Genomic DNA, 20354 nt, shown 5'->3' with positions numbered 1-20354 from the left:
CTCTGGCATCCTCCAGCGATGCATATCCATCACCGAAGGCCAGGAGCTCTTACAAGAAATACACTCGGGGGCTTGCGGTCATCACGCAGCGCCTCGAGCCCTTGTTGGAAACGCTTTCCGACAAGGTTTCTACTGGCCGACCGCGGTGGCCGACGCCACTAGAATTGTCCGCACCTGCCAAGGGTGTCAATTCTACGCAAGGCAGACGCACCTACCCGCTCAGGCTCTACAAACAATACCCATCACCTGGTCGTTTGCTGTGTGGGGTCTGGACCTCGTCGGTCCCTTGCAGAAGGCACCCGGGGGCTACACGCACCTACTGGTCGCTGTTGACAAATTCTCCAAGTGGATCGAAGTCCGACCCCTAAACAACATCAGGTCCGAATAGGCGGTGGCATTCTTCACCAACATCATCCATCGCTTCGGGGTCCCGAACTCCATCATCACCGACAACGGCACCCTGTTCACTTGTAGAAAGTTCCTGGACTTCTGAGAAGACCACGACATCCGGGTGGACTGGACCGCCGTGGCACACCCCATGACGAATGGGCAGGTAGAACGTGCCAACGGCATGATTTGGCGACTTGGTGCTTCGACTACGACAAGACGCCCGAGGGCGGCACAAGCTCACGCCTCCCTAGGAAGGGCCGTTCGTCATCGCCAAGGTTTTGAAGCCCGGGACGTTCAAGCTGGCCAACAGTCAAGGCGAGGTCTACAGCAATGCTTGGAACATCCGAAAGCTACGTCGCTTCTACCCTTAAGATGTTTTCAAGCCGTTCATATACCTCGTTTACATATGAAGTCTAACCATCAAGGAAGGGTCAGCCTTGCCTCGGCAAAGCCCGACCCTCCCTCGGGGGCTAAAAGGGGCGAACCCCCTCTGCGTCAAAATTTTCCTCGGAAAAAGTCTTCCATCAAAACGACTTTCGCGTCTCCCGGCTATATCAGTAATAGGACCCCAAGAAACGAATAAGAGTACATGTAAGTGGCAAGACCGACCGAGCCGAGGGACTCCTACGCCTCTGGGATACGGATACCTCACTCGCCACCTACCGCGAAAAATAACTCTTACTTGGGTAGGCAATCCTGCTACTGACGAACGAGTCTGGATACGCAAAACAGGAGGAAAAGAGACACAACCTTATATTACGACGATAAAGTGTTCGGGCCTCGACGGCCGCAAAAGACACATATGCATTCAAAATAAACTGCTCCGGCAGAATCAGGCGTCGCCCGGAGAAGGAGCCGCGCCCTCGGCTTCGTTTCCACCCTTGTCGAGATCCGCCCCGGCCTCGGACGACGGTGCAAGCGGGAGGATCTCTGCTTCGAAGGTGGTCGCCAGCACCGCGCTTGGGCCCGCGGCGGCCGCGTCAAGCCTCTAGACTTCGGCCATGGCAGCTTCATCTTCGTCGGGAAGGCAATACCCCTCGCTGACCTGCTCCAGATCCACGTCGTAGTGGGAAGCGAGCACGGCGAAGGCCCGCCTGACGCCGTGATGCAGCATCTCGCGGAGTCTGTCGCGCGCGTGGTCACCCAAGGCCTGCAGGCAACTCTGAGGGGAGCTCCCCGAGGGGACGTCGTCGAGACCAAAGACCCGGCAGAAGGCCGAGATGGCCTCGGACATGGCCGCGTGGTCGGCCTCCCTCTGCTCAGCCGCTTGGGCAAGTGCCTTGGTGGACTCATTGAGGCCAGACTCGAGCTCTGCAAATAGCCAAAGCAAAAGACTTCAAACACGAGTTGAAGAACGGAGCTGAATCAAAATCTTAAAATAGCCAAGACATACCTTCGGCTCGGGCATGCTGCTCCGAGGATGCGGCTTGGGCCACGACTAGGTCTGCCGCAAGGGCTGCAGCCCGAGTAGACGCCTCGACTAACTGGTCTCCAAGGGCCTCAGCCCGGCTTTTAGCCTCGACGGCCCGGCCCCGAGATTGGTCCCGCTCGCCGATGACCTGGCCAAGCTCCAATTGCTGCCGCTGCGCCTCTACGCGTGCCGCCGCTGCCTCCGCTCCCAGATCGACACAAAGCAACCGAAGATCCGCCACCTCGGCGCTCCGTTGGGAGAGGCGCTCGGTAGCCCCGGCAAGCGTGGTCCTCAGGAACCACAGCGAACCCCAGACATCGGCCTCGCGGCGGATGAACGACGACTTGGCGGCGCTCAGATCTGTCAGATCCTGAGGAAAGGAAGCGAGGCGTCACAAAGAATGCCTTGATCACGTGAAAGGTATGCTTGAAATCCTTACCTGGAGGATCTTGGGAACGTCCCTGCAAAGGACCTCCAAGGTCGACCGAAGCGACCCCACTGTCGCCTCGGCACACTCACGAAGCCCGTCCCAAGACTGCTCCTCTCGCTCATCGTCGAGAACGAAGAGGGGATCCGAAGCACCACGGGTCCAGAACCGGAGCGACTGACGCCGCCCGTCGGGACTGCGCCGCGCGGGGACGAGGTTGCCGCTCCCCAGGACGGGTCGCGGTTCTGCGCCCCCCCTCCTCCGAGGCATCAAGTAGCGACACCTCGGCCATCTCAGCGTCGGCGGTGACGGGTGGCTCCACGGCCAGAACGGCAACCGCCTCAGCAGAAGCCGGTGCCAGCGCCGGCAACGCGTCTGGTGGGCTCGAGGCCGCAGCCGCGCCAGCAGTCTCCCTCGGCACGACGACCGCCTCGACGGAGGGGTCGGCCTCGGGAGCTCACCCCACGGCGACCTGTGCCGCCTGAGCCCCCTGCTCGAGGGCACCTTGAGTAGAGGCCAGCCGGCCGGCGAGGCCCGGTGCAGCACCGGCCGCAGAAGCTGGCGTCGTCTTAAGGGCCTTCCGAGGAGCCAGACCGGTCGAACCGTGCCTCCGTTTGCTGGGAAGAAAGGAAAGAGCAGGATCAGGACACAAGAAGGAAGAAGGAGCAGACACTCACCAGAGACACACACCCGCGATCGGGACACATCGAGAGCTGGGAAAAGGCGCCAGCGTCTAACTTCCCTACCGTTCCGGCTACCCGTCTGTGGAGGTCATCGGCGGGAAGGGGGTCCGAGGACATCTGTAAACCCTCCAAGTCGACCCCCGGCGTCATCTCCCAAAGCGGCAGCCGCCGCTCCGTCAAGCGGAGCACCCTCCGGCGATAAATGGCGGCAACCACCCCCGCGACGGTGAGCCCTCCTTCTCGCAGCTCCTCCAAGGCCTTCAAAAGGGGCTAGAGATTCTTCTGTCTCTCGCGCGGGGCCCCATAGCGCCAGTTACCGCCGGCGGTGGTCACCACTCGTTGAGAAGACGACGGGAGCCTCCCATTGTCATTCCGGAGATAAAACCACCGGCACTGCCACCCCTTGTTCGAAGACGCGAGGATAGCAGGGATGTACTGCTGCGCCCGCGCCTACCTCAACTGGAGGATGCAGCCACCAGCCCGCACCGCCATTCGAACTCTTCTTTCCCCCGTCGTCGAGGCAAAAAGCTCCGCAGAGAAGAGATGGGTCCACAGGTCTCAATGGGGGGCAATCCCCAAAAACCCTTCGCAAACCGCCGCGAAGATGGCTGCTTGCGCGATGGAGTTGGGTCTGAGATTGTGCAGCTCCACCCCATAGACGTGCAAAATAGCCCGCATGAAACGACTTGCCGGCACTCCGAACCCTCGCTCATGAAAAGAGACGAAGCTCAGCACATACCCCGGCGGCGGGGACGGGTCGGCTCCGCTCGGAGGGGCCATCCACTCCGGCTGCGAGTCACCAGAGAGAGGACGAAGCAAACCATTGGCAACAAGGGCCTCCAGATCGTCCGCCCTGACGGTGGAGAAAGGCCACGGGTCGCGCGGCAAAACAACGGTCACCCGGTCGGCCATCACCAAGCAGAAGAGGTGGCGGCGGAGCGGACGAGGTGCGCGGTTTTCTTTCTCTGGATATTCCCTCAGGTTGTGGAAACCTAAGTGGGAGGCGAGCAGCAGAGTAAAGAACCGTCACCGGTCCCTCTCCCGAATATATAAAGGCCCAGGCGAGACCCGTTCAACACTTCGCCCGAACCCGCCGCAAGATTCAAAACTCAAAGGCGAGACGCCCGTTCCTGGAACGGCTTGTGCACGCACAACGGCTGCCCCGCGAACCACTCGTCCCGTCGCATTAACTCTGCGGCAGAATAGGCGACATCTTTGGTAGGCGAAGCAGGCGACACTTCACCTCCGCCATGATGACCGCGTCCAAAAAGGTGCGCCACGTCATTCGATTTCGTATCCTTTTCCACTTCCTCTTTTTCTCTCTTGCCACAGGGACCGGGAAAGGGGATACTCTGAAAGGGATCCTTCTCCGCGAAGGAAGTGGGCCCCGAGCCCTCCTACTGATCAGAGGTTCGAAGGCTGGCCCCTCGGAAGGGTTCAGCAGCCGCCTCAGAGCACTCGGGCTTTGCGCCCACTACTGGTCAGAGGTTCGAAGGCTGGCCCCTCGGAAGGGTTCAACGGCCGCCTCAGGCCACTCGGGCTCCGCGCCCACTACTGATCAGGGGTTCGTAGGCTGGCCCCCGAAGGGTTCGACAGCCGCCTCAGAGCACGCAGAGCGAGGGATGACCTTGGGTACGTTCGATACATAACCAAGGCTCGGGCTACGCTCCCGAGGTACCCTAGGACATTTCCGAGACCGACGGGAACGATTTTGTAACGGAATCCCACCAGAGGGAGGCATCGAGCCCTCGGACCCCGTCAAAAGGGGACCGGGTCCGGCGAATCACCCGTAGGTACTTTTGGAGCGCGCCTCCGGGCCACTAGCCGACCCCTAACGAATGGGGCACGGGCGTCCACTCGGATTACCCGTTAGCAACTCACTGGAGACACCATGTTCGGCGCCCTCCGAGGGCAACATGGCGCTTTCCCCCCTCCTCCTTGCGGAAAGGCGACACAGGGGCGTATGAAAAAAGCCGAGTCTGTCCTTGACCGTCCTCTCGCTCTGTGCGGGGGCTCGGGGGCTGCTCTCGCAAACCCGGCTCCGGCCAAACCATTGACAGCGTCAACATACCAGCCCGAGAACTTGGGACCTAACTAAGCACCCGGGCAACGACCAGTTCGCATGAGGGAACAACCAAACCGGCCGAGCCATCACGAAAGGCACTAAGACCTCGAAGGAGTCAAAACACTCCTCCGAGGCCTCGGGGGCTACACCCAGCGGGTGCGCTCGCGCGCACCCACCGGAACGAAATGCAACCGAGAAAGGCTGGTCCCCTTGCAAAAAAGTGCGACAAAAGCCTCCAAGCGAGTGCCAACACTCCCTTTGAGGCTCGGGGGCTACTGTTGGGGACCATAATTAGGGGTACCCCAAGACTTCTAATCTCAGCTGGTAAACCCCATCAGCACAAAGCTGCGAAGGCCTGATGGGCGTGATTCAGGCCAAGGCTCCGCTCAAGGGACACGATCCCGCCTCGCCTGAGCCCGACCTCGGGCAAAGATAGCCGACCCCGGAAGATTCACGCCTCGCCCGAGGATCCCCTCAAGCAACGGACGCACCGTCGACTCGCCCGAGGCACAACTCGGGTAGGCTTCACGAAGAAGCAACCTTGGCCAAATCGCCACACCAACCGACCATATCGCAGGAGCATTTAATGCAAGGATCGCCTGACATCTAATCCTGACGCGCGCTCTTCAGTCGACAAGGCCGAAGTGACCGCAGTCACTTCGCCGCTCCACTGACCGACTTGACAGGAATACAACGCTGCCTGCCCTGCTCCGACTGTCGTGCCACTCGCCAGAGTGAGGTCGACAGCGGCTAAGTCCAGCCTCGGGCAACATAGGAAGCTCCGCCTCGCTCGACCCCAGGGTTCGGCCCCCGTCTCGGCCTCGGAAGATGGACTTCGCCTCGCCCGACCCAGGGCTCGGACTCAACCACGACTTAGAAGACGACGAACTCCGCCTCGCCCGACCCCAGGGCTCGGACTCAGCCTCGGCTCCGGAAGACGATGGACTCCGCCTCGCCCGACCCCAGGGCTCGGACTCAGCCTCGGCTCCGAAAGACGATGGACTCCGCCTCGCCCGACCCCAGGGCTCGGACTCAACCTCGACCTCGGAGGAATTGCCACCTCACCCAAACTCGGGTCCGGACCGGCCACGTCGCCAGGGGGGCCATCATTACCCTGCCCCTAGCTAGCTTAGGCTACGGGGAACAAGACCGGCGTCCCATCTGGCTCGCCCCAGTAAACAAGTAATGATGACACCCCACACGCTCCATGACGATGGCCCTTGTATAAAAGGAAGGTCCAGGGCTCTCGTACAGGAGGTTGGCCGTGCGGGAGAACGGGCCGACGCATAAGGCTCTCGCTCTCTCTCTCCCACGCGAACGCTTGTAACCCCCTACTGCAAGCGCATCCATCCGCCCTGGGCGCAGGACAACACGAAGGTCGCGGTTTCCCCTTACTGTTCTCCCCCCTTTGTGTCCCGTCTCGCGCCGACCCATCTGGGCTGGGACACGCAGTGACAGTTTACTCGTCGGTCCAGGGACCCCCCAGGGTCGAAACGCCGACAAGGATATTGCTCAGTATATGTGCTTTGATTCTGGTACAGTGTTGTTGACTGTACGAGCTTCAGACTCCTCCCTGAAGTCACGTTGTTGGGAGTGCTGGCGCCCTTCTGGCTGCTGGCTTCGGGTATAAGTAGGTTGCAATGGTGGTGGCGAAGGAAGCTTGTGAATGGCTTACCGAAGCAACAGAATATGCAGGTTGATTGCCCACATACTCTGGTATGTAAGGAGAGTGGCACGAAGCAGTATGTAGGACCTGCTTCGGCTGATTCTACTGGGCTTCTGCTTCGGCGATCTCTTTTTGCTTTTGAATGGTAATCTGACATGTTCTTGTCGTGTGGCCCTTGTATTCACCATAGAATAAGCAATAGATTTTCTTGGGTTGATCCCCATATCTTCCTCCGAAGCCCCTACCGCCTCGGCTCCTTGGAGCTGGTGGCCTGAAGGAGCTTTGCTGCTATCCTGAAGACTGTGAGCTGTGTTGTGGCCTCTGAAACTGGCCTCTTTTGTCATCGTTCTGACTGGAGCTGTGGATTGATCTGACATGCCTAGGGTGAATTCTTCCTCCGAAGCCCCTAGTCATCTCAGAAAAATCTATAAGCTTCCTTCCTTCTTTGGTGGAAGTCATTGTCAGCCCAGATGTACTCATCCATTTTCTGAAGTAGCTTCTCTAGAGTCTAGGGGGGTTTCCTAGCAAAGTATTGAGCCATAGTCCCTAGTCGAAGACCTTTGATCATGGCCTCAATGACGATTTCATTGGGCACCGTGGGCGCTTGTGCTCTCAGACGCAAGAACCTTCGGACATATGCCTGAAGGTACTCCTCATGGTCTTGAGTGCACTGGAACAAAGCCTGAGCAGTGACTGGCTTCGTCTGAAAGACTAAAACCCTTGAAAGCTGGTGATCAGCATGTCCTTAAGCTTCTGCCATGACGTGATTGTCCCTGGCCTGAGAGAAGAGTAGCATGTCTGGGCCACACTTCGGACTGCCATGACGAAGGACTTCGCCATGACTACGGTATTGCCCCCGTACGAAGATATAGTTGCTTCGTAGCTCATCAGAAACTGCTTCGGATCTGAGTGCCCATCATACATGGGGAGCTGAGGTGACTTGTATGATGGGGGCTATGGGGTAGCCTACAGTTCTGCTGATAGAGGAGAAGCATCATCAAAAGCAAAATTTTCATGATGGAAATCATCATACCAATCATCATCATTGTAGGAATTGTCTTGACGAAGCTCTCTTTGTGGAGGTCTTCGGTCCTGGTCATCTTGAGTAAGATGACGTGTTTCTTCAGCAGCTTCATCGATCTTCTGTAGATCAGAAAGACGAAGCATTTTCTCTCTCTTCCTTTCGACCTGCTGGTGGATAGCTTCGAGATCCCTTATCTCCTGGTCCAACTCCTCCTCCTGGGGTGTTGGACTTGTAGCCTTCCTCTTAGTTCGAGCTTCGCGCAGCGTGTCCAGGTTGACGTCCAGTGGCTGTAGTGCAACCCCTTGCCCTAAAGAAGTTTTCTTCAGTGGCATGACGAAGGTCACGGCTTGTCGAAGGTGGTCGATTGAGTTCACCGGAGGTGGGCGCCAATGTTGGGGACTTGTTCTCAAATGCTATGAGTTAAGAACAAGGCAACACAAAATGTTAATGGTTAAGGCCCTTCGTCCTTCGAAGCATTATCTCCCTTAGGATATAATGATCTTCAGACGAAGGTCATGAAGGACGTACATTCATTATCACAATATATATTAATGAAAGAAGACACATATGAAACATGAGAAATGACATGAATAATTATATGACATTACTAATATATCTTTTTTATATCATCATGAATGAACATGAACAATATTGAATTACATTTGTACCTTCGGCTTGACAGAAGGCAAAAGTCCAAGCGTGACGCACGAGTGAATACAAGTCAGCGTGAACAGTACGGGGGTACTGTTCATCTATTTATAGGCACAGGGCGTTTACTATTGACTTAAGGACAATCTATCGAGGACTAGATAGCCTTTTCCTCTTTAAGTCGGTTCCTTTTTCTGCTACTGAGCCGAAGCTTCCTTGCATGTAGCTTCGGAGCTGGTTCAACCTTCGTCCCGACCATGCTTTTCATATTGTGTACAACTTCATTCCGAGTCCGAAGGTTCCTATACATATATTACACTTGGGAAACATTGTTAATCATGTTTTTGAGGACCTTCGGAAGATGAAGGCCCCCAACACCGGGGTTAGCGTTAGAGTTAAATTAAAGTCCGAAAAAGAGGGGAAAACAAATCAAACACGAATCAAGGCGAGTGAACACATTGATTTGTTTTACCGAGGTTCGGTTCCAAAGAACCTAGTCCCCGTTGAGGAGGCCACAAAGACAGGGTCTATTTCAACCCTTTCCCTCTCTCAAACGGTCACTTAGACCGAGTGAGCCTTCTCCTTAATCAATCGGCTCACTAAGCAAGGACCACCACACACTTAGGTGTCTCTTGCTTTGATTACAAGTCACTTGAGAACAAGAATGAGAAAGAAGAAAGGGAATCCAAGAAACAAGAGCGCAAAAGAACACGAACACACTCTCTCACAAGTCACTAAATGTTTGAGTTGAATTCTAGGCTTGGAGAGGGTTTGATCTTTGGAAATATGTCTTGGAGTGAATGTACTAGCTCTTGTATTGAATGTGATCTCTGAAAAACTTGGATGCCAAAGGTTGTGGTGGTTGGGGGGTATTTATAGCCCCCAACCACTTTGGTAGTCGTTGGCCAAGGCTACTGGCGATGGGCGCACCGGACAGTCCGGTGCGCCACTGGATAGGCACTGTTCCTTGTCCGATGCGCCGCCATGTCAGCCAACCGTTAGGGTTCAGAGCTGGTCGAGCGTTGGAGGTTTTGTCCTCTTGCGGCACCGGACAGCCCGGTGCCCCTCTGACTTCGCTGCTCTGACTTCTACGCGGTACTATGCTGCACCGTTCCTTCTGTTAGAGTCGACCGTTGGCGCTGGATAATCGTTGCCCGCTGGCTCACCGGACAGTTCGGTGAATTATAGCGGAGCGCACCCTAGAATTCCCGAGAGTGGCTGGTTTGGAGTTGTACGACTTGGTGCACCGGACACTATCCGGTGCCACACCGGACAGTCAGGTGCGCCATTTTTCAGCACACTCAAGTTCTTTGCTCCGTTTCAAATTGTGTCCCTAACTTGAAGCTTTTATTGGTTTGTGTTGAACCTTATGCACCTGTAATACATGAATTCTAGACAAACTAGTTAGTCCATGTGTTTGTGTTGACTATCAACGACCAAAATTAATTATAGGAAAAAGGTTAAGCCTATTTCCCTTTCAATGCGCCCACGGCGGAGCAACCTCTCCGACGAAGAATTCGCGATCCCCCAGCCGATAATCCCTCACGTCGAGTTTGCGGACTCCTACAGGAAGCTGAGACGAAGCGCTCAGAGCTATATGGATGGCACAACAGCGGTGGATGCGTGGTTTTGCCGACGATGGGGTTGGCGGCAATGGCGAGCCCAATCCGAATCTCTCTCTCCCGCGTGGCGGCGTGGTAGTGGTAGGTCTCTGGCGGAAAAGGGGGAAGTGGTCGACCGCACACCGCGCGCACTTATAGCCTAGGTGGGTTGGTTAGGGGAGAGAAGGGAGGGAAGCCCGAGCTTCGCGGTTGACCGCGCCATAGTCAGCGGTAGTTGGGAGAAGAGAGCTGACGGAGTGGGTCCCGCGTGAAGGCGAGATCGTGCGTGTAGAATACGCCCGTAGCGACTGATAGATGGACCCCGGATGTCGGCGCGTGCGCATGAGTGGGGATGGGCTGTGCGGGAGAAAGAGTTAGGCTGTCTCCAGCAACATCCTCTATATCCATCCTCTATATTCGTCCTTTACAGTCTCCTCTAAAAGATTTCATCCTTTATATCTCCTTCCTCTCCAACAACGTCCTCTATACTAAAATACCTATATTAGAGATAATTTTTATTTTTTATTTTTTGTACATACATATTTGTCATACTCTCAAATATATTGTACATAATTTTAGTTTTGCTAAACCGATTATTTAAAGTATTCAAATGGATAGAGGATCGTTTGGAGAAACTCTATATATATAGAATCCAGCATCGTCCTCTAAATTTAGAGGACCGTTTAGAGGACGCTGCTGGAGAGCGTAGAGGACCGTTCGATCCTCTATATTTAGAGTACAGGAGGCTTTAGGGGCTCTTGTTGGAGCCAACCTTAGTGGGCCAAAAATGGGATCTATGGCCTAGGTAGGTTTTTCTCCTTTTTCTTTTTCTTTTTCTTTTTCTGTTTTATTTTCTTTGAATTTTAAATTTGAATTTGAATTTTGCTATGAGTTTCACCATTGAGCCAAATGTATAAATTCAACTCCTAGTGCAAGAAGATTATGTATTTATTTATATATTTATTTTATGTATATAATGTTTTCTTTCCTCCCCTCTTTTCTTGATTATTTCTCATTTTCAAATATTCAAGTTAGTCATTAACTCTCAAATTTAGATATAAATTTATTTCTATTAATGTGCCTACTACTATTATTAAATGCACATACAAATAAAGCCAGCATGATACACAATTTAGTGATGTCATTTATTAATTATTTACTTTTAAATAGGGTGTTCATATGTGTTTATATGTAGAGACCACTCATATATAGAAAATAATTTACGTTTCTTATTCTTTACAACTTAGGTATTACAAGTCCGTAGTATAAATGCAAGCTTTGCAAAGTTCCTGTCCGAGGCACACCTTGGTCGATCGGTCCGTCGGAAGGTGAATTTTCCAAAAAGCTTCTCTTGTCTCGAATAATCTACGGTATTCCGGACAGTCGACTTAGAATTGATATAGATGGACTTATCACCTAAGGAATAATCAACTAGAAAAACTAGTTAGTCCATAAGATTTGTGATGGTCGTCAAGCACCAAAATCAATTATAAAAATGGTTAAGGCCATTTTCCTTTCAATCTCCCTCTTTTTGGTGATTGATGCCGACACAAGCCAAAGCAAATATAAAGTGTAGAGATGTAGCTAGTTTGCATTTAGATAGATGTGCATAAGTTACTTTGAAGTGAAAGCAGTTCTAAGTATATATGAAAGTTTTGATATAGTTACAATTTTAGGCCACATTTGCACCACTTAGCTTGTTTTTGCAAATCTTTTGGAAAAATCTTTTTAAATTCTTTTGCAATTAGTCAATGGTATAAGAATATAATTTCCAAAGGCATTTTAAAGTTTAGAAAGATTCTTCCCTTTTCAAATGCTTTTTCTCTTATTAAATAAAAACTCCTCCTGAAAAAGTTCTCCACTTAGCTGCTAAGAGTTTTTTTTCCAAACATAATAGTTCTAATTTGGAAGATTTTTTTTAGAAAACAGGGTGTTGGTTGCGGTTCTTTTGCTTTGGCCTATTAATCCCCCTTTGGCATTAAGCGCCAAAAACGAAAAAATCTGAAGGCCTTTAACAAGAAAGATATGAATGTAAATACATGAGTAGGACAAAGAGTATAAGATACGAACGAAAATGTAGTGGAAGTTTGTCTTTGCCTACAATTCTATTTTCCTTTCAATCTAAAACTAAGTATAGAAATACATTTAGAAACACATTAGTCTTAACTTTGACATAAGAAGAATAAGAAATATGTATTTGTACCAAATGGAAGAGACATGCCATGATTAAAGGTATAAAATGAGCAATGTGCGCAAGATTTTAATCAAAGTTCCGATAATCTAGGATATTTAGTTCATTACTAAGTTTGATAAAAGTCTTTTCATATAAGAGCTTAGTGAATATATTGGCTATCTGGTTATAGGTGATAACATATTCGATTGTGATATCTTCTCGTTATTGGTAATCTTTCGATAAGTGATAACATATGTTTATGTGCTTTGTGCGGGTGTGTTTAACATGATTGTCCGCCATAAGTATTTGTCGAACACGTCACTCCATCCAATGAGTGCGCACCACGTCAACCCGTCGCCACTCACATAAAACGTCTTGACCTCTCTGCTCGCCGCCGGCGAGGAGACAGTAGCCCGCCGCTGCACGCACGCGCCGCGAGGAGGTCTGGAGCGGCTAGCTCGTCTAGAGCTAAGTCAGCGAATCTCCCGGACCGTCCCTTCTCAGTTCTCATGGCCGTCCGCCGCAGGCCCGCGGCTGCTGCTGCCGGGGACCTGCCTCCGCAGGCGCCACCGGCAGATGCAGCGCCGACGCCGGCGCCAGACGAACTGGTCCTCCGGCCGCCAAACCTCCGCGTGGCCGCTGTGGCGGCGGTGCTCTTCCTCGCGCCCTTCTCTTATCTCTCGTTCGTGCGCTACCGCTTGGGCGCCGATCTGCAGCGATCCATCTTAAAATGCGGCGCCATGAGCCTCATTGGGTTCTGCGTCGCGCTCAAGCTCATCCCTGTCGCGGCCAGCTACCACCTCCGCCGCCGGATGTTCGGCTACGACATCAACAAGAAAGGCTTGCCCACGGGCCAAATTAAAGTGTGAGTGCGCAAGTACATTTATACATGTCCTGTTGCAGATGCCATTGCTCTAGTAGTACACTCCAAACTTAGATTCGAGTGTTTGTCTTCAGGACAACACATTTTGCTGGTTTATTGATGCAGCAGTAATGTCAATATACTTGATGTCAGCTTGATTGAAGTCAACTGCGCAGCTGCAGAGTTGGTTTTATTCGGTTCCTGTGCATGGTTTGCAAAATGTCGTTAAAAAGACGTTCTTATTTAATAAATGGTACATAATTTGTAAACTAGAGATTGCCTGATCTTTGGATAATATGTGAAGTTGGAATTTTCTGTAGGAGTGGCTTAGGCTGCTTCTTGGTAGTTTGATCATGGACTCCCAACCTACTTCAAGTGTTACAGTTTACTAATTTGATTTTTATTATCTTATGGAATTCAGTAATCTTTAGATCAGTTTTGTGTGCTTTAGAGACTTCATCCCCTTTTGTTTAATGAAGTAAGTAAATTCTAAAATAAGTATGCCAAGCTCTCTTTACGCTCTTAATTGGATGCATAGCTTCACTGATGTACTGAAGAGATAATATAATTACAACCTTGACCAAGTTTCACAATAATATCCCCTATTTTTTATAGCATTATATACACTCTTAAATAAACCAGCTGCATAGCTATGGGCTCGCTAAAAGGCTTCCCTTTAGCTCACATACCTACATCTAGAGTTCATGCACAGCCTTGTCTCCTTATGTGTATGCAAACCAAAATTTTTGTATCACTTGGCAAATGTCCTTGGTTTTCTGCATAACGGATATGTTTAGAAAAATAAACAATGTTTTGCTTGAAGAAGCATGATGCATTGTTAATATTTCCCCACCAATGACGATGTCACATGCTAGTAGTTAGTACATATATGTGACTTAAGGTTCTGATAAACTAAGTAGGAGACACTTTTGACAAGCTCCTGAAAGTGTGTAGCATTAGTATTTTAGATAATCGTGTAGATTTTCATATCTAACAACTGAAAGACATAATGTTATTATAAGTTAAAGAATACCACTGAATGCACATTCAATCAAAATCTTAAGCAGGATATTGTCTGACCTGACCTATAGCAATTAGCAATAGTCATGTTAAAGGCCATTCTTGTTTGTCTAAACATTGTTTTTTTGCAGGCCTGAAGCACTAGGTCTTGTTGTGGGGATTATCTACTTGGTCATTGCTATTATATTTCAGCAGTTTCACTATGCCCCAGACTCCATTGTATGCTGTGACCACCAGTATTTTTTTACACTTACAAACTGTTATGTCCTGAAGCATATTTAACAGTGGCTTTTGCTGTCTTCTTTTTGCAGTGGCTTGTTGAATATAATGCAGCGTTGGCATCAGTCTGTTTTATGATTCTTCTTGGATTTGTCGATGATGTTCTTGATGTTCCATGGAGAGTGTATGTTGCTTGTCAGACAGTCTTTTTTTTTTCTCGAACGCGCAAGAGACATGCGCATTTTTTCATTAAGTAGGAATAGAAAAAGATCCAAAATGGATCAGTACAAGAAGACCCCCATTACGGTGGTCGAAAACAAAGAAACAAAAATACATCCATAAATAAAAGGAAACAGAAACTACTTTGACCTAAAGACCTGGGATTGGGGCTGTTAAGAGATCTAAGTTTGTAGCCCCTCCTAACACCCACAGGTCCCTTTCCTCCTCAGTTCTCTTGATGGCTTCATTAAGGCAGGGAGAAAGGCCGTCAAAAACACAGGCGTTTCGGTGTTTCCACAATATCCAGAGGCCGAGACTGATAAGCGAGTTTAGTCCTTTTCTGGCAATTCCATGCAACTGATCACTACATCTTTTCCACTAGAGCATGGTATTCTCTTCATAGACATAAGGCATGAAATTCTGGAGGTTAACCTTTGTCAGCAGCTTGAACCAGTAATTTCTTGCAAACACACAGCTCACGAGGAGATGGTCAATGGTTTCCATTTCCTGGTCACAAAGGGGGCACTTATCAGGGTGATCAAGCCCCCTCCTCTGAAGTCTGTCAGCTGTCCAACATCTCTGCAGCGCCACAAGCCATAGGAAAAATTTGCATTTGGGGGGGGGGACCAGGAATGCCAAACCCTGTCACAATGCTCAAAATATGTTGATCCAATAAATAAACTCTTGTAGGCTACTTTGGCAGAGTATTTGCCATTATGGGCAAACCTAAAGATGTGTTTGTCCTCTCTCTGCGGGTTTATGTTAACTGTGATAATAGCATCCCAAAGATCAAGATAATCAGCTAGTACCTCCACAGTGAGAGCTCCTTGGATATCATTAAGCCAACTTCTATTTGCTAAAGCTGTCTGAACAGTTCTACTGTTTTGAATTCGCCTTGGCACAGCTAGTAGCAATCTGGGAGCAATATCCATCACATTTCGTTCATGAATCCATCTATCTTCCTAAAAGAGTGTCGAGTGTCCATTGCCAATTTTCGTGTGAGTGGCAGCATGAAAGAAGGATTTCACCTTGGAAGGAAAATGCATAGGGAGTCCTGCCCAAGGTTTATCAGGTTCCACTTTAGTCAGCCACAACCATCTCATTCTCAAAGCCCAACCAAGTTCTTTAAGGCTGAAAATGCCCAACCCTCCCAACTCAACTGGCCTGCACACTCTACCCCAAGCCACCAGGCAGTGTCCCCCTCTGACTTCTTTTTTTCCACGCCACAGAAATCTTTTCCTGATTTTATCAATATCCTTGAGAACTCTTGGATGTAAGTCCACCGCCATTGCAAGGTAGATGATCATTCCTGTCATAACGTATTGGACTTGTACTTTTCTTCCAGCTCTAGTCATCAAGTCAGCTTTCCACCCCGAGAGCTGGTCAGCAATCTTGTCGATTATGTATTGAGTTTGATTTCTGGAAAGCTTGCTCAAAGACAGGGGCAGGCCAAGGTATTTACAGGGGAAAGAAGAGATCTCACACGGGAGACACTCCTGAAGGGTCGCCACTTCCTCTTCCCCACATCTAATTGGGTACACACTGCTTTTTTGGATGTTGGTTTTCAGCCTAGAAGCTTTTCCAAAAATCTCTAAAATTTTGAGAACCAGTTGAATATCAGATTCTTTTGGATGCAAAAACATGATCACATCATCAGCATACAAGGACACTCTGTGTTGCAAAGGTCTAGAAGCCAATGGATGCAGCAGATTTTCGAGATCAGCTTTTGAAATTAACCATCCTAGCACGTCCATGACAAGTATGAACAGCATAGGTGAGAGGGGGTCTCCCTGTCTTAAGCCCTTTTTGAGCTGAATTTTTTCGCCAGCAACACCATTAAGCAGTACTTGTGTGGACGAAGTAGATAGCAGTCCACACAGAACATTCATCCAAATCTGCCCAAACCCCAGTTTTTGAAGAACTTCAAGGAGGAAAGGCCAAGATACTGAGTCAAAAGCTTTAGTAATGTCGAGCTTCAAAAGGATTCTTGCTTGTCTTTGCTGATGGAGAAGTATGGCAGTTTGTTGCACAATCATAAAATTGTCTTGGATGAATCGACCTTTGATGAAAGCACTCTGCCTTTGGGAGACCATAAATTGCAGCTTATTCCCCAGTCTGTTAGCTAGGATTTTAGTGACTAGCTTGGCCATGCTATGCACTAAACTAATAGGCCGAAAGTCCTTGACTTGGTCAGCACCCTCCTTTTTTGGAATAAGGGTGATGAGAGCTGAATTTAATTTGTGAAAGTGACCAAACTTCCTATCCCAAATGGCTGCCAAAACTTGCATCACATTTTCTTTAATGATAGACCAGCAGGCTTTGTAAAATCTTCCTGTGAACCCATCAGGTCCAGGGGCTTTGTCAAACGGTAGCTCTTTAATGGCTTCAAAGGCTTCTTTTTCTGTAATAGGTAAGTCCAGATCCTCCAAATTATGAGAGGGCAGCCCCAGGTAGTTAAGATTAATAGTGACAGTTCTATCCAGTCTTGTTCCTAACAAGCTTCTGTAGAAGTTATCCACCAGCATGGCTTTGTCAGCATGATCAGTAAATACATTATCTCCAAAGACCAGTTTTGCCACAAAGTTCTTCTTCTTTCTATATCTGGCATGCATATGGAATAGTTTGGTGTTGTTCTCTTAAATAGTGATGCGCTACCATTGTTGTGTTGCTGATAACTTGATTTTTGAAATGTCCTGCATTGAAACAGGAAACTGGCATTGCCAACGTTTGCAGCACTCCCATTGCTAATGGCATATGCTGGTGGCACTTCCATCATCATTCCAAAGCCCTTAACTCCTTATGTTGGACTAACGGTTTTGGAGCTAGGTACGTGTATCCCCTTTAAACAGGTTGAAAGTGTATATTTACTCTTTGGTGGTTGCAGCACTTGTGTTTGTTTTTTGCTGTTATAAAACCAAGAGACGGTTAAGAAATCCACAGGCATAGCAGATCTCACTATGAAATCCTTATGCATTTGTTAGTCATTCAATCTTGATTATAAGTTATAAAATAGAATTTGTTTGTCAGTGTCTATGTTTTTCAACAGTCAACACCATATTTTATCTAGTGTAGTGTCAATCAAGTTTTGCCTGCTGATACTGGTTTATTTTGTTCCTCATTTTTATGGCAGAGGTTCCCTGTACGTCTTTGATCTTTAGCTTTTTTCCATTGTCCAAAATAAGCCACCCACTTTGGATTTTTGTCAAAGTGTGCCACTCCTTATAGGTACATTAACTTATAATATTTCTGGAAAACTTTAAATGTTTTTATGGGATATTTTTACATTATGTAGTATTTTGGAGATTTGTGGGACTTTAGAAGTTGACTTTATTATATCATCAGGATCCATATGCTTACCATCTCTTGCAACTCTGTTATTTGTATTTTTAAGAGACTCACAACCTGTTTACTGACATTTTGTTTAGTATCTGACATTTTGTATTGACTGAGCATGATAATTCTGTAATAGCATAACATTTTGCTTCATTACTGGCGACAGTGCTTTATGCTTGGTGTGCGGATGCTGATTGGTAGGTATTGTAGATAATAATCTGTCTTCAGTGTTTGTTTTTGTGAACTACTATTAAAATTTTCCTTAGCTGCATGATTACTTCCAATTTCAGCTCTGTTGCTGACCCTGTTTCTGATTATATAATCAGAAGCTATTCTATACACTGATCTTTTGTTTCCTTTGGCATGCAGGTTTATTTTACAAGCTATTCATGCTCTTGTTAGCAGTCTTTTGTACAAACTCGATAAATATACATGCTGGTCTAAATGGACTTGAAGTTGGGCAGACTATTGTTATATCTGCTGCGGTATAAACAAAATATATTCCTTATGTGACATACATGAATTTTGCATACCACTCATGTCTTGTTGGCGTGTGGTTGTGGTTTTTTCCAGGTTTTGATACATAATGTAATGCGCATAGCATCTTCTACAGATATCGAAACTCAGCAAGCTCATGAATTCTCTATTTATCTTGTCTTGCCATTCCTAACCATTTCATTAGCTTTGCTAGCTTTTAACTGGTATGGGCCTTGAGAAACACACTAGATCTGTTTAAATCAGAGTTTTGTTTACCTTTTTTTCTTTGGAAAAAAATAATCATGACACCTATGCATCAGGTATCCCTCGATTGTTTTTGTTGGTGATACCTACACCTATTTTGCTGGAATGGCTTTGGCTGTGATAGGAATTTTGGGACATTTCAGGTAAACATCCTTAATTATCTCCTACAAGTTTCACTAGTACTTGATCATTTATAAGTAAAAAATACTCACCCAACATGATGTATGTTGTCAATTGTTTCCTTATTCAGGATGCATGTGCTTAAAAGCATGACCCCTATGTTTCTTTTCTATCTTTTCATTAATGTTATGCTGCATGTATGGGGTGTATTTTGCAATTTTCCATTTTTTTCATCAACTTCATAGGGGTGTAGAAAAGCTAACTTCGCTGTGAGGCCAAACTTGTGCCATCGACACTTTTTATGAACAATCCACCTGACATCTATAGCATTAGTATTACCTAGATTTACATAATGATATTCAGTTCATTTTACCTATATTAGTTGTAATAACTGAATCTGACCAACGACTATTTTGAGTTTGCAGCGAGACATTATTGCTCTTCTTTTTACCTCAAGTTCTTAATTTCCTATGTTCAGTCCCACAGGTCAGGAGAAACAATTTCCATTTGTTTTCTTTATTTTGATTCTGAGATATGAGTAGCTGAGTAGGTACTTGAAATGCTTAAACTTCAGAAATTTATCTTTGTTTCTTGCAGCTCTTTCACTTTGTTCCTTGCCCAAGACATAGGTTGCCGAGGTACTTTCGTGTTTCTTTGACCTAGAACCATGAAGAGAACTCATTACACCATGAATCCTTATGGAGCTTCTAAAATGTGCTTCCATCCACAGGTTTGATCCTGAAACGGGTCTGTTGACTGGTACCAAAGATGGTAATCTGGTGAACATATTCCTTAGGTTATTTGGGAAGTGCTCGGAGAAGGCCCTTTGCATAAGGCTCCTTATTTTTCAGGTAGACTTATGCACTCTTGCTGCAGACTACTATTTTACTTCGTTGCAGATTTGCTTCTTGACAATCTCTGTGGTGCATGCTGCGTCATATATACACTCAAGCATGCAAAGGTTTATGTTACTTGATAATGTTGCATGATCATTGAATTAGTTTGAGCAAGTCAGTTCACGGAAGCAACTGCTATAATGAAAACTTCATATATCTGCATTGTGATGATTAACTCCCTCTTCTTCATGTCTGACAGGCTCTATGTTGCGTATTCTGCTTCTGGCTAAGATACATGCTCACCGGATGGTACAAATGATCACCTGCGAAAGGCTCTCCATCTTGTCGCCCAGCTCTTGGGAAAACCCGGTTGCGTCTGATGGCTATTGTTTCCTCGACGTACTTTATCAGGAACATGGGATCTGCAGAGGAGCAATTGGAAGGCTGAAAGAGCAGAAGGTTGAGCGGGAGGAGTAATCTGATTAATTGAATTTTGTTTGTGATTAGGCCTTATTGGGCCTGGGGTTTGGGCCGTCTGGCCTTGTAAGGAGGGTGTACTTAAACCCTGAATCTTCTGGTAATTGGCAGGAAGAAAATAGAAGAAAAACCACCAAACAGAATTTCTGTTTACCTGCGCTTGTCCTCCCAATCGGAGGCAGCTACCGTGAGTGCTCACGTCGGAGTTGGCGTTACTCCGGCCACGGGTCTCACACTTGGTATCAAAGACAGGTCAGCGGTCGTTGCTGGGCAGCAATCACCGGCGTTGTCAATACGGCGCCTGTCACTAAACCATCGATGCAGACGCATTTTGTTTTGGAAGCCATGGCAGATCGAGATAGGGAAACTCAGGAGAGTTTGAGCAAGGTCATGGAGACTCTGGTAGTGGTGAGTGATCGATTGAAGGATGTCGAGCGCG

The 20354-nt window shown here is 48.2% G+C and overlaps 1 protein-coding gene across 1 annotated transcript; it reads left to right on the top strand.

Moving 5' to 3' along the window:
- The first annotated feature begins 12418 nt into the window (after window positions 1-12418).
- LOC100274497 (uncharacterized) lies at window positions 12419-20067 on the top strand. The gene is made up of 11 exons (NM_001148855.2): window positions 12419-12953; window positions 14102-14189; window positions 14282-14373; window positions 17116-17234; window positions 18111-18226; window positions 18315-18442; window positions 18539-18625; window positions 19028-19088; window positions 19200-19240; window positions 19333-19453; window positions 19698-20067. The coding sequence occupies exons 1-11, from the start codon at window positions 12598-12600 to the stop codon at window positions 19755-19757; spliced, it is 1269 nt and encodes a 422-aa protein (NP_001142327.1). The 5' UTR covers window positions 12419-12597; the 3' UTR covers window positions 19758-20067.
- Window positions 20068-20354: the final 287 nt, after the last annotated feature.

Source organism: Zea mays, chromosome 2, assembly GCF_902167145.1.
Source record: "Zea mays cultivar B73 chromosome 2, Zm-B73-REFERENCE-NAM-5.0, whole genome shotgun sequence".
In the NCBI taxonomy this organism is placed as follows: Eukaryota; Viridiplantae; Streptophyta; class Magnoliopsida; order Poales; family Poaceae; genus Zea; species Zea mays.
Note: the sequence above shows the minus strand (reverse complement) of the source record. Positions and strands in the feature narration are given on the sequence as shown.